General features: G+C 34.2%; 1 protein-coding gene across 2 annotated transcripts; it reads right to left on the reverse strand.

Moving 5' to 3' along the window:
* Window positions 1-7,255: 7,255 nt before the first annotated feature.
* On the reverse strand, window positions 7,256-11,839 carry plaua (plasminogen activator, urokinase a). Of its 2 annotated transcripts, none has more exons than XM_058796289.1 (11): window positions 11,738-11,839; window positions 10,702-10,795; window positions 10,569-10,611; window positions 10,296-10,431; window positions 10,075-10,172; window positions 9,940-9,984; window positions 9,631-9,808; window positions 8,919-9,070; window positions 8,695-8,835; window positions 8,219-8,367; window positions 7,256-8,099 (listed from the first exon to the last, which is right to left on the reverse strand). In XM_058796289.1, exons 2-11 carry the CDS (start codon window positions 10,756-10,758, stop codon window positions 7,902-7,904), a joined length of 1,197 nt encoding a protein of 398 aa, XP_058652272.1. In that variant the 5' UTR covers window positions 10,759-10,795; window positions 11,738-11,839; the 3' UTR covers window positions 7,256-7,901. The 2 variants fall into 2 exon arrangements, with proteins under 2 accessions (XP_058652272.1, XP_058652273.1); XM_058796290.1 differs by having other exon boundaries at window positions 11,743-11,791.
* Window positions 11,840-15,116: the final 3,277 nt, after the last annotated feature.

Raw genomic sequence — 15,116 nt, forward strand, 5'->3', positions numbered from 1 at the left:
ATCCAGCCTTGGTGAGCAGAAGAGAATTCTTTTAAAAACATTAAAAACCGTACTGTTCAAAAACTTTTGACTGGTGGTGTATACACAACCATTCAAAAGTTTCTCTTATACTCACCAAAGCTGCATTTTTTATAAGAAAAATAAATAAAAATAAAAATAATAATAATGTGAAATATTACAATTTAAAACAACTGTGTTCTATTGTAATTTATTTTAAAATGTAATTTATTCATTTGATGGCAAAGCTGAATTTTCAGCAGTCATTACCCCAGTCTTCAGTGTCACATGATCATTCTAATATGCTGATTTGCTGCTCAGGAAACATTTCTTATTATTATCAATGTTGAAAACAATTGTTCTGCTTAATATTTTGTGGAAAGTGTGATACATCTCTCTTGATACATTCTTTGATGAATATAAAGTTTAAAAGAACAGCATTTATTTGAATATATTTATATTTAATTATATTTACTGTCACTTTTGATAAATTGAATGTGTCCATGCTGAATAGAAGGAAAAAATCACTAAAAATGTTACCCTTGCTTTTAGATGTGACCACTTGCAAACTGTATAACAATGAATAAATTGAACTGCAATTAATATATATGTATATATTTTATTTTTAAAACAGTGGCGAGACACTGTAGAAATTCTTCATTTGAAGCTAAGCACTGGACACTTAATATATTGACCTTGTTTGGTTTAACTTAATACTTTAGACGGTGTGTTTACAGTCAAGAATAAACATTTGCTTAAAGGGAGACTGACTCCCCATAATGAAACTCTCAGTTTGCTGGCAAAGGGACAGGACTTCATTTAGACATGTGATGATGTGTTTAGGATCTCCAGGAAAGTAATGTTGAAGCATAATAATTATACGTAATTCACAGGTTAGGTCTTTAGACAAGTAAGACTCATTTGTGACTTTGTTTCAGGCACCATTCAGTGCTAAGGAAACACAAGGCAGCTATAAGGCTACCAAATAAGGTGGGATTTCAGATGGAGGAGCACAGAGAAGTGCCTTGCAACACTAATAAGGTAAACTGTTTATTATATAACTAGCAGCTGCCACTGAACCTTGTAAGTGCAGAGTCGCTTAGGGATGCTGCTTGCGTATCTAGGACGTTGTCTGCTCTGCAGTCTCTCAATGTTCTCAAACTTGACAGGAGAACTCCTGCTTTGGCTGTGCTTTTAAACTCTTTCAGACAACAGAAGTTGTCAAGTTGTCAGTCAGTTCACACTTCTAAAAACCTTATAAATAAATGTACAGTTTTCCCCATCAAGATCCTCAGTTTCTGTCTATCCACCATTTCATTCACAAGTTTTATTTTGGTAAACTTGTCGTCATTGGAAATTATAAATCATACTGTTATTGGTGTTGAAACTGTTTGTATTGAAATGGAACGGTGCAGAATTGGACCCATTATAGCCAAGGTGAGTAATGCTGTGCTCAGCAATTTCATGTCATCCAGCCCTACTGCTGACTAGTCCATATTTGCTGCATTTGCCCCATTGGCTGTGATCACATTGTTTTCTCTCTCACACAAACACACTCGCTTACTCACACACTTTTAAACATGCAAATAAACAAATACTAGTATTTAACAATAATACCGTATTGTCCTGAATATAAGACGACCCTGATTATAAGACGACCCCCCTTTTTCCAGATGTACCTGTTGGAAAAAGGCTTTTTGAAAACCAAATCTTGGTTTTTTTTTTTTTTCGTTTTTTTTCTCTCTCTGTAAAACACATTTATTCTTAAATTATTTTCATATTGCATATTTTTCCAATTTTAATTTTTGTTTTGAAAGTATGGTAAATACTGGTAAAATGTACCAACAATGACATTGGAACATTTTGATATACCATTGAAATAACAGGTAGCCCATCTGAATTATATAACAATTAGGCTATCAATCTCATAGTAGCCTACCAAAATGTTATTATCAGTAGACGTGAAATCTTATTGTAGTCTTCAAATCTGGGTACTGTCTTATGTTTTAAAATCACTTACAGAGGAAGTTTGGTCCCATCAGGCTAACATGACAGTCACGATCATGCTGCTGTAAGCTTTTCTTTTTCATTTGTTTTCATTCGCGATCTTTACAACACACATTACATTACATATTTCATGGCACACTCGTTTTATGCGTTTTTGGCGCCACCTATTGTTGTGGGTGTTTTATTGACATGTCAAAGTCTAGACCCTGAATATAAGCGTTTTTTCAGATGTATTTCCAAGGAAAAAACATCGTCTTATATTCGGGTCAATACGGTAATAATTAAATCAATATAAAAGCACAATATGCTTTTTGGATGTTTCTCAAATATAACGCTGGATAATGTGACCATCGGGATTTATACAAACTTCAATCACCAAATCAAAATCATGGCAGTTCGGCTTCAATTCAGCATTTCACTCAAATTGTTGTGTTTATAATATAATTTGTAATGAAAAATGTTGAATTTAATTAGAAAAGGAATGAAAAATCACAGAATTTGTAGGCTATTAGTGGTCTCTGATGTTTGGAGTCCACTTTATTTATTTTTTTCTCCATATATAATGAATAACATTTAGTCCCTGCAGCCACAATACTAATTTCATTAAAAGCCTAATGTTCTTCATTAGGTTGTATGACTTAGATCTGCTTCAGTTATATGTAACCGGCAGTGTGGCTGTGAATACCCTTTAATGAGAGGTTGAAATATGACAGAAGAGAGAACCATCTGCTCAACCAGATATCAAGATGACAACAGAAATCTCCACGAAGAGATTTCACTATATAATAAGATAATAATATGATAAATGCCATCAACACATCATTCTTGTAATGATGTAGCAGCGCCCTCCAATGTGCAATGAGAGCCATTACAGAACTCAAAAACACAGGCTACTGTATATAAACATCTGTTCGAGTGAAACCAGGATTTTTATATTGGCAAGTATATCAACATATTTTTAGGCAATTGACTAAAAAACACATAGTAATAAAAATCTGCACAACTATACAAAATTGTACTAGACAGTATAACATACTAAGGAAACAGTTGACAGAATACAGTGCCGTGAAAAAAACACATACATGTAATTTGATTTAATATATAGTATGGATAGTTGATGTTTAAATAGAGCTAACCTTAACTGGTCTGCTATAGTGAAGGATGTGGAGGAGATGTCATTGATATAGGTTACAGGCAGGGCTCGAATTGAGGGGGGATTGCATCCCTCTGGTCGAAAAATATATTCTCCTGACATAATGTATGTGTGACTGCAGGAGAGCTGACATTATCCAACTACCCAAAACAAAAAAAACGTCTTAATAGTCCAAAAGCATTCACTGCGCGTGGTGAATGAAGCCCGTTTGAATACAGTTAGAACGCTTTATAATTCCAGCAATGAAACAAAAAAATACCCATGTATGAGTTTTTACGTTTTTATATTCATTGCACACGCAATTAACCAATGAATCAACACGTGTGCGAGGCCGCAAGCACAATGTGCTATTAGTTTTATACAACGGTGCATAACAACATGGTGTTTCATTCCGTGAATGAATCATTTTTTGCACGAATCGAGTGAGCCAGTGAACGCAGAGAACGGACTTGTGTCCTCGTGGAGACCGGTCTTGCAAGGCTTCCTCGGAAGAGCGGACTCGGAAGGACGTGAGACACAGAATGCACTCCTGTGAGAACTGAGATGCACTGCGTTCTTGCTTCACTGACCGCAGTCTCAGCAGTGGCCAATGAACAATAAATATAACATAACATTACAAACAAATGTCATAACTTATTAAAACATTTCATACTACTATAGATATTATTATCATATAATTGTATATCGTTTTATTTTACAGCGTTAGATGTTTAACCTTAACTGTCATACGGGACGCCTAAGTTTACTTCACTATATTACAATTAAATCCTAATGTAATCATGACAAACTATATATCATTAGAAATGTCTAAGACTCCTAAATAGATATTTTGCCATTTTTTGTTGTTACAAATTATGTTGTAACAGTAGATTCATTTATGACAAGAGTGCGCCAAGAGTCTATGATAAATCTACAACATAACAGGAGTTCTGACCTTCGTCACAAAAAGTCTTTATTTCCTTGCCTTTTTCCCTATCACATGTTTTAGCAATCATCATACATTATACACCATTTGAAAGCTTAAAATCTCAAAATTCATCCTGTAAAACCCATTTTGAAATCGGACATTGCGTTACCATAGAAATGGCACTTCAAAATATTTTAGGGTCTCCTCCCCCTTAGCAGGGGTGTCATATTACAAAATGTATTACGGTCTTTTAGGATCAAAACTTTTTGTAATCTTGACTTTCTTCGTTGGAAAGGTCTGAGTCTCAGGATTCCATATTTGGTTATTTTGTTATAGGTGTAATATTGAGAGAGAAATTGATAGATTTGTGAAAGAAATGCATCAAAAAATAAATTCAATGGAGTTTGGGTGGCACCCCGTGGTTGTTTTTGAAATAACGCCTAAACAAAATTGCATGTGAACCTCAATTTTTTTTAATATCAACTTCAAATTTGGAACACAACTTATGTAGACATATGGCTGTGATTTTATTGCAATTTTGGATTTTTAACTATTTTTTAAAATATTTATTTTATATAAAATAGAAAAATATTATAATACATTTTCTTTACAGTTAATTTAAACTTCTATAACTTTTTAATACTTTAATTTTATTAAATGATTTCACTTCTGTAATAATCTGCTAAGACCAACCTTAGGTCTGTATTCAAAAGCGTTCATGAATTATAATAATTTAAGTTTGGATAGTGCACTTTCTCGTGAATTTTCAAAAATGGGGATGACACTTAAGGGGTTAACTATGACTCATTTTAAGATGCCAATAAAAATGCAGACTTTCTGATGTATAACTTTATTAAAATTAAGCAAAACAAAACAATACATTTTTACTTTCACCTTCAAGAGCCGTCAAGTATTTGCGAGAGCTACTTTAAAGCTTACAGGCTTCCGTATACCGGCCGCCCACAGCGTCTTCTGGGATTTCTAACGGCTCGATTCTCTCAAGTCTGCACTCGATGCATCCTCGATATCATAAACACATCCGGGTATTTTCATGCATCCTCTGTTCTTGCGTTCTTGAAAAATGGAACTGAACTTTGACGGTTGATGATGACGTAAAACGAGAACACAAGGACGCAAGATCGCTGAAGAAGCATATTGAGAAATTGCCGTAGTTTTGAACAAATCGTTTGATATGAGTGATTCAGTAAGTTATTTATTAAAACAGGGACTTGCTGCCACCTACTGGCGGTTTTATTGTTATATTTATTTATCCATTTTATTGTCATAACATTTATTTATAGACCTCAATTAGCCAAGGTGACTGCACAAGAACACATTGAGCAAAATATTGTTTAATTATCAATATTGACCAAAATTCCTCTATTTCAGGCCCCAGAAGGGGGGGGCGTATAAATAATAGTTCATTTAATAAGGCAAATTTTTTCATTAAATAGAAACCTCTTTAGAAATAGAAATAGAAACACCCCCCACCCCGACCACACCATGCCCCCTGAAATATTTTTACAATTCGGCCACTGGTTACAGGAAACATTTGTCATTTGTCAGTAAACCAAACTCTTTCCTTTTTAGGTGAAGAGCTTTTTCTTTCATAAGCATATTGTATTCTTGGTAAGAGGAAGGAGAAGAGTCTACATATAGTCTTTGGTGATTTGCTACTTCCACCTTTTCACTTACGTTACCATGTTTTATTTTGATTTTGAGGCCAACTCTTGCAATTAAGAAAATTTTCTGCTTAGTTTCTCACGGATACTTCCCCAAAACTCTGATATCATCTTACACAACATGTTGCAGCATGTGGTTCTTCTCAGGAAAATTCTCAGCAGTTGAAATGCATCTCACCACTAATTCACACCAATGACCATGATTATGTCCTCAATATATCAATATTTTACTCAGTAAAAAACTGTTCTTGTGTCTGGCTGTTTTGGTGCACAGTGCTCTGTAGCGTCGGCCAGAGGGCAACAGTTCAAAGAGAGAGTGGGCTGGGTGTGAGGGGTCCAGAGTGATTTTCTTAGCCCTTTTCCTCACTCTGGAGGTGTAAAGTTCTTGGAGGTTGGGTAGAGTGTTGTAGTCTGTTGTAGTCTCTTGATGTCTGATTTGGTAGCTGAACCAAACCAAATAGTTATAGATGAACACAGGAGTAGAACTGTTTCAGCAGCTCCTGTGGCAGGTTGAACTTCCTCAGCTGGCGAAGGAAATACAGCCTCTGCTGGGCCTTTTTCACAATAGAGTCTATGTGATTGTCCCACTTCAGGTCCTGAGGGATGTTGGTTCCCAGGAATCTGAATGACTCTACTGCACATTAATTCCATATAATTCTAGCTTCACACTATAATTACATTCAGTCTGAGAACACATATTGTTTTCATTTGTCAAGCATCTTCTAACCACTTGTTTGAGTTTGTTGTGATCAGAACAATTTTAAAGTCTGGTAGTATGTGATCCTCATTTAGTATATGATGGCCTGTTTTTTCCTTTGTAGCGATTGCAAAGTTGGTAAGTGATGCCCCGTGATTTAAAATCTGTTTAGATTTCAGCCTTAACTTAAATATTTCTCAAGATAGGTTTATTTTAACAGTCAATTTCTGTATATACTCATGCTTTAAATCTTGGCTATAAAAAGGACATCTCCATCATTATTGACCAGGAAAAAGAGGAACATGTTGACCTTTTGTTTCAATAATTTTACCATACAATATTTAATTACAATTAGTTTAATGGGACAAGAATGTTTAAAGGGATAGTTTCCACAAAAAAAAAAAAAAAAAAGTTATTTTAAACCTGAATGAGTGAAACAGCATTGTTGCCCATTGACTTCCATTGTATGGACAAAAAAAAAAAACCCCACTGCTATTTCTCAAAATATCTTCTTTTGTGTTCCATGTTTGGAAGAGGGTTAGTAACTGATGATAAATGTTTTATTTTTATGTGAACTATCCCTTTAAGGAGGCAGATGTGCACTTACTGCTAGACCATGCTTATATCTGAATAATTTTTGAAAAATTATTGCACATCATTGAGACTAATAGATGAAAGAATAGATGAATAATAGATGAACTGGTCAATAAATGGTTAAAAAGAATGAAAAAATGATAGTGAGAATTCATCAGTTGGTTGCAATTTAAATAAATATTTATGATGCAAAATGAATGAATGAAATTAAAACGTGAAGAGATTTAAAGCAAGTTTAATGTTAAATAAAATGGTGCATTAATACAACGGTGTATCATAAAAATGGAAAGAATGATCATTTTGTATTAAAGTACATGGCTGTTTTACAATCAGAGCTATGTATGTAAAAAATAAATAAATACATTTGTCATATATACGTCCTTGCAATAAATTAAATATTAAATAGTGTATAATAAAAAGTAACAATAAAAAATAATTAATAAAACAGATTTTAAATAAATGTAAAAATCTAAAATTCTGGAACACTACTCCTTCTTTATATATATAGTTACTGCCACAAACTGGACCAATGTCCATGTCATTAACATCAGTAATTTTAGATCAACTTGTTTAGAAAGGTATAAAAAGATAAAATATATTATTTACAGTTCTCAAAAATTGAACAAAGGAACTCATTCTATGTATCCTTTACACACCTAGACACTGGTATCACTATTCAGTAAATCAGGAACATTATAACACTATCAAAGATGTTTCCTATTGATTACAGTAGCTGCCATATATAATCTAAATGGTATAAATAATTGGCACATATTCTGCACATATTCAGAATATAACATTATCCTGAGTGGCTAAGCATCTGAGCAATGCTCACATTTCTATTGTAAATTGACCCTGTCATAATTAATCCTTTTGTGGATACCTGGAGCCTGCTGTATATTTGGGTAAACCAGTATGCAGTGAGATCCAGTTATTATAATTGGTGACTTTTGTGTAAACTCCTGGGTTCGACCTTTTTGCACACTCTTTTCCCCAGCTAATGACACCGAATAGGAACATGGTGTTTTGTACTTCACACACCAGAGGCCCTCCTGAGTCGCCCTGAAAGCAGAAAAAAAAACACATTCAGATATGTATTTCTTACAGTTTTATGAAGATATTTTCACTTGCCTAGGCCAAATGACGTATTTATCAATCATCACTGAAAACATCTGGTTTACCTGGCAAGCATCTTCCTCCCAGTCTCTACCAGCTGCGCAGAACATGTTTTTATTGACCTCATCCTTGCTGTAATACTTGTTCTGGCAAGCATTCTGGGAAATAAGCCTCACTTGAGCCTGTTTCAGATATCGAGAGTACTCAAAGCCACCTTAAAAAACAGATAAAAAACAATGATGACCTTTATGTTTATCTCACATATTACAGTTCTAGTCCTGCCATTCAACATTGACGTCCAAAGTGACAAAATGTCTTGATTACTAAAATGTCCAGCTACATTCTCTGCTAGATTTTTAGAGATCCAGTACAGTATGGCATGTCATAATCCTAGGATATCCAAGTTTGTTATATTTCATATCGTAGATCAACTTTGTGGACGCACCATGTTGCCCTCATATCTTGTTGTCGTTGGAAAATGATCATTGTTATTGTTCTCTGATACACTATCTAGCTTAGCACACAGTGTGTGTCATCTTACCCTTTTGATGTCTTCCATAGCCAGCAATCTCACAGTAGAATCCTGTGGGAAGCATCTGCTGGAAAGGGGGAAGACATGCGGTTCTCACAGAGTCTGTCCTCACTGCACATTGTCCACTGCTGTCCTCTATCCTCAGAAGAGCTAAAGGAAGGGAATTTGCACTACTTATTATTCATGCACTCTTCTTTTAATTGCTGGAATAATCAAATATAAAGCAAACATACCAATGTCGTTATTAAAGTCTTCAGCTGTGTAATCATAGTTCTCATGGACTACAAGTTTGCTCACGTTGAACTGCTGCTCTTTGACATTGTCGGTTTCATTGATGGCATTCTTTCCCAGATAGACAGAGTATCTCATCATGCGTGTTTTCTTACTGTTTAAAGCAAAGAAACAGTAAAATTATATGACATTTTATACCACAACGCAATGACTCTACATCAACTGCATTAAGCTGTTTTATTACACGGCCCTTTGGAATACTTGATTCTGATCGCAGGATTCAGTGGTCTGGATAATAACTTAATTTGCATTTGGCTACCCACAAATTGTGGCATTATTACCAAAATGTTACCAAGTTACCACCTAGACTGTTTAAAAGTTGTTTGTTTATTTGTTTTCCATCAATTTGGCACCATCTTGCAACTTATTTAACGATATTAGTGAAAATGACCTTAGAGAACTTTATTATTACTATTACTGTAATATTGTTGAAGTGTTCGTCTTGTTGATAAGCTGATTGTTTTGTATGCTGTAGTGGACTATTTTTTCTTAGTGGAAGCTGAGTAATAAGCAGGATAATGTGGTGTCAGCAAGTCATTATTGCAAAATAAAGCTGACAGGGTGATAAAAGACCCAGAACCCGGAGCAGACTGTGCATTGGCTGATTACTTGTATAGAAGGTCAGATTTTTCCATTAACAACAGGTTGACATACCCGTCAGGGAAGCAGTGGGCTGCAGTGAGGATCCAGCATGGAGCAATAAGAGTTCCTCCACAAACGAATCCCTCTCCTTTGAAGATAGCTGCAATCCAAGGCTGTGACTCATCAGTTGACCTTGATCCTCCTATTATCTTTGTAAGGGGCTTCAAGCGTCGCTCCCCACACGTTGATTCTGAATAATGAAGAAACATCAGAAAAATGAAGTCTGTGAGGAGAGGTCATTTTCTAGGCTTTGTAAACAGATCCTAGTTGGGGATTTTGGTTTAGAATGGGTGATAAAAAGTAAATCAGTCATAATTTTACCTGTGTCCTGCTTTGATGGGTCAGATGTGGGTGGACTCGTGGTGGCTGCATAAGCAAATTTAAGTCATATTAGTCAAACTGCAATCAATATTTCCCATGACTTAAATGATCAAAAGAGATGGGACTTCTGCTTACTTGGTTTAATTTCCCTGTGGGGAATGTCACAGTATTCCTGTACATAACGGTTTCTTTTCCTTACAATGCACCATGGCTGAATCTTGTTATCTGGATTCCTAAAACAGCAAAATCCAGAGTTCTTAGACTTTTTAGAAATCCCACAATATAGTGTCAAAATAATCTCAGTTTTCACTATCCATTAATGGGCAACAGAAAATATGAATATAAATATAGAATACCTGCAGTAGTTATGAAAGCAGTTCCTGAAGGAGGAGTTTTTCCTTGATAATGAATTCCATGGTAGACATATCCGTCCACTGACTGTCACCGACACTTTGTTTTTGCTCTCCTCGCTTCCATCAAGTATGCACTTATCTGAGAAGAGAAAAGTCATGATTAAATCTATACTGTACATTCACTTACACATACTACTAAACTACATACATACTAAAACTACAACCGTAATAGCATGGAACACTTTAATAATGTGAGAATTTTTGTGAGATATTTACCCTTTACTCGAGTAGAAGTGTATATTTTCCGAGGGCTTTTAGTCTAAAAACAGAAATATTAATATTAGCTGTGTGGGTAAAAAGGTTAATTATATTTAAAGATCTTTCATAGGAAGTAAGAATTTTCACTTACGGCTTCAGTAAAGTACAGGGCGCATGACAAGAGTAATATCCTAAGTATACACTTCATCTTGACTGCAAACCAATGTTTTCCTTTTTTGGCAATCCTAAAAACATTTTGAAGAAGTGAGATATATATTCATAAGACACGTCTTTAACAGAGAAGGCACGTGCTCTCTCACCACAAACAGGGTGAGTTCAAGTTAACATGAACATTTTTACAGTTGACAAATGAATAAGCAAGCATTGCCAAGAAAATCATATGAATTTGTAAGCACTGATTACAAGCAAGCATGCATATAATGGTACTATAAGCCCAGTGTTCTAACAAATAATGCAACCTGTCAGATTATGCTCCCAACACTGTATTTTTAATACTGCAAGGGTAGGTGTACATACATGTTAACAAAGCCTCACACCACATTAACATCTGGAAGCAAAATCTGATAGGTAGCATTTGTCACTGTCGAATTATGCTGCCAGTTGTTTTAATGGGAGGTAGCAAAATCTGACAGGGTAGCACAAATCGTCAGAACAACACCATTGATACATTTTTTCATACAATCCCTTGATTCTATTCATTTTCATAGTTCATCGATCACTTTTGAAACTACTCCTAAAGTACCTTTGAATAAATTCTCATTATATTTGTATCCTTAAGTGTGGTTAAAAAATGTTTTACTAGTGCACTTACAGTCGTAAAAATAAAAGTTACATAGAAAACCTTAAACATCCATTGTTTCCATTGGGCTAAAAGTCCTTTGCAATGGAAAATATTCTTTAAATTATTAAATTATTCCTCACACTAAGACAAAAATAGTTCTTTTAAGAACTTTTCATTGAAATGTTCTTTTTGGAACCCAAAATCGGCATTGTTTTTTATGTGAAAAGGGGAGGATAAACATATTTAAATGTAATTCTAATTCATTCATATTCCCACATGCAATATGTATAAATCAAGACAATAAAAAATAGCTATAAAGGCACAGTATGCAAATGTAAAAGAATGAAAGCAAAGCTGATCCAGAAAAAGTGTATTCGGTGCTTACCTTACTAATAGTAGTTGATTTGCTTATTTGCTTGCAGATGTTCCAGTGTAGAGCTGCACTGGGCTTCCTGAGCACTTGCTGTCATGTGCCTGTTAGTGTTCCTCACTTTATAGTGACGAGGCTGTGATTGGCTAAGGGGGGCCTGGCCTCAGGCAAACTGGCACATGTGCTGTGCACTAAACAATGAGATAGCTGGCTATGCTTTTCGCGGAACCTCATACTGTGACTCATTCTAAATTACTCAAGATCTCTTCCCTTTTTCTAACACATAAAATACTGTGAAGAGAAAATCTTCCTAATAGGGACTCGCTGTGACAATCGCTGTGGTTTTTATATTGCAGTGGCTATTTCACAACATGCTTTGAGAATTAAAAAATAAGTGATCACAAAGTAGTGTTTTCTGTGACTAGTAAAAATGGGTAACTTGTAAGGGTTAATATGTTGTTGAAGTATAGTTAATATTAAAAAAACTGGATCTTCAGATTAATTAGATATCAAAACAGATGTATGTTGTTCTTGTCACATACATCTATGTCTATAAGTGATTCATTGCTGTCGGTCAATTTTAACAATCTATTTTTAAAATCACAGAGTAATGTGACATGATGAAATCACATTTCTTCATTCTTTCCTAACATCCGGAAGCATTCACATATGTTATTACTCTCTGCCCACATGCGTGCCACAGTTTGCATGTCTAATTTATTATAAAGTTGAAATCCTGGGCTTTTATGTGACATTACATTTTTGTAATGTCTTGATTTTTTTTTAAAATCACTCTATAACATTTTTCTCAATCTCAGACGATTAATCAAAGTGTTATACTCCTCGGTTTTACCTGAATTTCATCCTGTGATATCTATACATGATAAATGAGGGGGGTTTCATGGATGAGAGAGCCAGAGGAGATGATGTCACTTTAAGAAATGTGCAGACATGCATTTCCTGTTCAACACACTACCGAACTTCCAGTGTTGCTGATGTTTGGCTTCTGTGATGATAAGATATTATGCATCAGTTATATATTTGCATCACCTTTTATGATGCTGTCCATGAAGTGTAAGTGACTTCTTTTGTAGAAAGCATGACGTTGCCTTTTCAGAAAGTTTAATCTTAAATTTCTTAAAAATAATAAAGTGTAAATGGACTCAAATTATATGTTAAACAGTTTGGGCTGAATTCATTACAGAGCTATAATACTTTGTGTCAGGGTCTGAGATATAGGCTACAGCTCTGTCTTGCAAACACTGTAATTAAATTCATATGCATGCATACTTCATATTCATCACCAGATGGGCATTTATTTAATCATTAAGATTTTTATTTGTTATTTTTTTAAATTAGTGTAAATATGACATCCATTTAGAAAATATGCAGACATATCATATTTGACATAGAAGAGATTATATCACTACTTGACCGACCGGCTGATGCAGCCTTTATTGCTCAACTTCCTTAATAAAGAAAAAGACATGTGACCTTGGACCACAAAACCATTTTTAAGTCGCTGGGGTATATTTGTAGCAATAGCCAAAAATACATTGTATGGGTCAAAATTATCGATTTTTCTTTTATGCCAAAAATCATTATAATATTAAGTAAAGATCATGTTCCATGAAGATATTTTGTAAATTTCTTACCGTAAATGTATCAAAACTTAATTTTTGATTAGTAATATGCATTGCTAAGAACTTAATTTGGACAATTTTAAAGGCGATTTTCTCAATATTTAGATTTTTTTGCACCCTCAGATTCCAGATATTCATATAGTTGTATCTCAGCCAAATATTGTCCGATCCTAACGGACCATACATCAATGGAAAGCTTATTTATTCAGATATCGAAAAATTTACACTTAAGACTGGTTTTGTCATCCAGGGTCACATATTCCATTAGAATATTTAATTTAAAATTATTTTAAAACAAAATTAGGTTTATTAAAAAAAATAATATATATATATATATTTAGATAGGTCAACTGTCCAGTGTTACTGATGAGATGGATTTGTACATGCATTTTAAAGTCTTGAGCACCATCTCCTGGACATTAGTGTTAATATTTACTCATGCTTAGCCTTATCACATCACAGTGGGTCAAGTAAGCCACATGTTGACTTTACAGATTAGTTTTAGATCTGTTTCCATGTCTGTCTATTATAAATACAAAATAACATCTGAATATATGTTTTTAATATAAATAAAAATATATACATTTAAAATATATATATAAATAAAAAAACAAACAGTTATACTTTACTGGCAGTTTTAGGAATACACAACAAAGACACATCTATGAAACACGGATGTGAAGAATAAAAATTAATAAAAGAACAGAATTACTCATTCTTTCTCAAAATGATTCATCTATTACTCAGAAGTGTGAAGTGAGGCAGTGGTGAACAAAACCAAATAAGAATAAATGCAAAAATACATATTTTGTTCATTGGATAAACATGAGTAAAAGTCAAAATAAACTGGAATGCTATTAGGCCCTAAATAGAAAGCAGAGTAGCAGAGCATCGCTTCACTGTCAAAGATACAAAGTAGAGACAGCGGTCTTAAAAAAAAAGACACAGACACACATCGTTTCCTAAGAACATATTGTCAGTGTATGAGTTTGAGACACATTTCACTTTTCTCTTCGCTGTAAAAAGAGATATAAGAAAGAAATTCCATTTTTATCTTATTTTATTTTAGTTTTTATGAACCATTTGTCCAAAGATTCATATAGAACACTTACAGAGAGTTCACAAGGAATTATGATTTGAAGATCTGGGCCCGTATTCACAAAACATTTTATCTTACCACTAAGAGTTCTCCTAAGTGGCAGTAAAAGTTTTTAGCTAAAAGTTTTCTCTTAAAACCTATTCACAAAGGTGCTGAGACAAACTTTTACTAAGGAATAGAGAGAAGTCTTAAGCTCAGAGTAAGTGCGGGGTTGACCTCTAACTCTAACTATGCACACAGTGATTGGCTGATAGTCTCTGTCAGAAATGTATTCATAGAAATAGTGTAGAGCAATATTATGTTGCCACATTCAAATAAAGGTTTAAAAATAAAATGTTAATTGGCACATTCAAATAAAGATTTTAAAATGCAAGCTAAGTGCACTAATTAAACAAGTATATGTTCAGCTAAATGTCAGCCTCTTGCATGTATGCTTCTCGTAGCGGATATGCATATAAACAGCTTTTTAATTAACAGAGTAGAATAATCATGGCTGATATAAAGACATGCAAACGTAAAAGAAAACCAAACTGGACGCAAGAACAGCTGTTACTTCTTGCCCAACCGGTTAATGAAAAGGATATAATCAAAGGAAAATCTGGAGTTGGAATAACCTCCAAACCCTAAAGGATATACCTTTTTAAAAGCTCAT

Source organism: Onychostoma macrolepis, chromosome 13, assembly GCF_012432095.1.
Source record: "Onychostoma macrolepis isolate SWU-2019 chromosome 13, ASM1243209v1, whole genome shotgun sequence".
In the NCBI taxonomy this organism is placed as follows: domain Eukaryota; kingdom Metazoa; phylum Chordata; class Actinopteri; order Cypriniformes; family Cyprinidae; genus Onychostoma; species Onychostoma macrolepis.

Bases quoted from the DNA above. Each gene is read 5' to 3' on its own strand.
- plaua (XM_058796289.1), bottom strand. From the start codon at position 10,758: ATGAAGTGTATACTTAGGATATTACTCTTGTCATGCGCCCTGTACTTT. The intron at 10,612-10,701 runs GTAAGTGAAAAT...TTCTGTTTTTAG, and splicing joins CCCTGTACTTTACTGAAGCC to ACTAAAAGCCCTCGGAAAAT. The intron at 9,809-9,939 runs GTAAAATTATGA...TTCATTATTCAG, and splicing joins CCCATCAAAGCAGGACACAG to AATCAACGTGTGGGGAGCGA.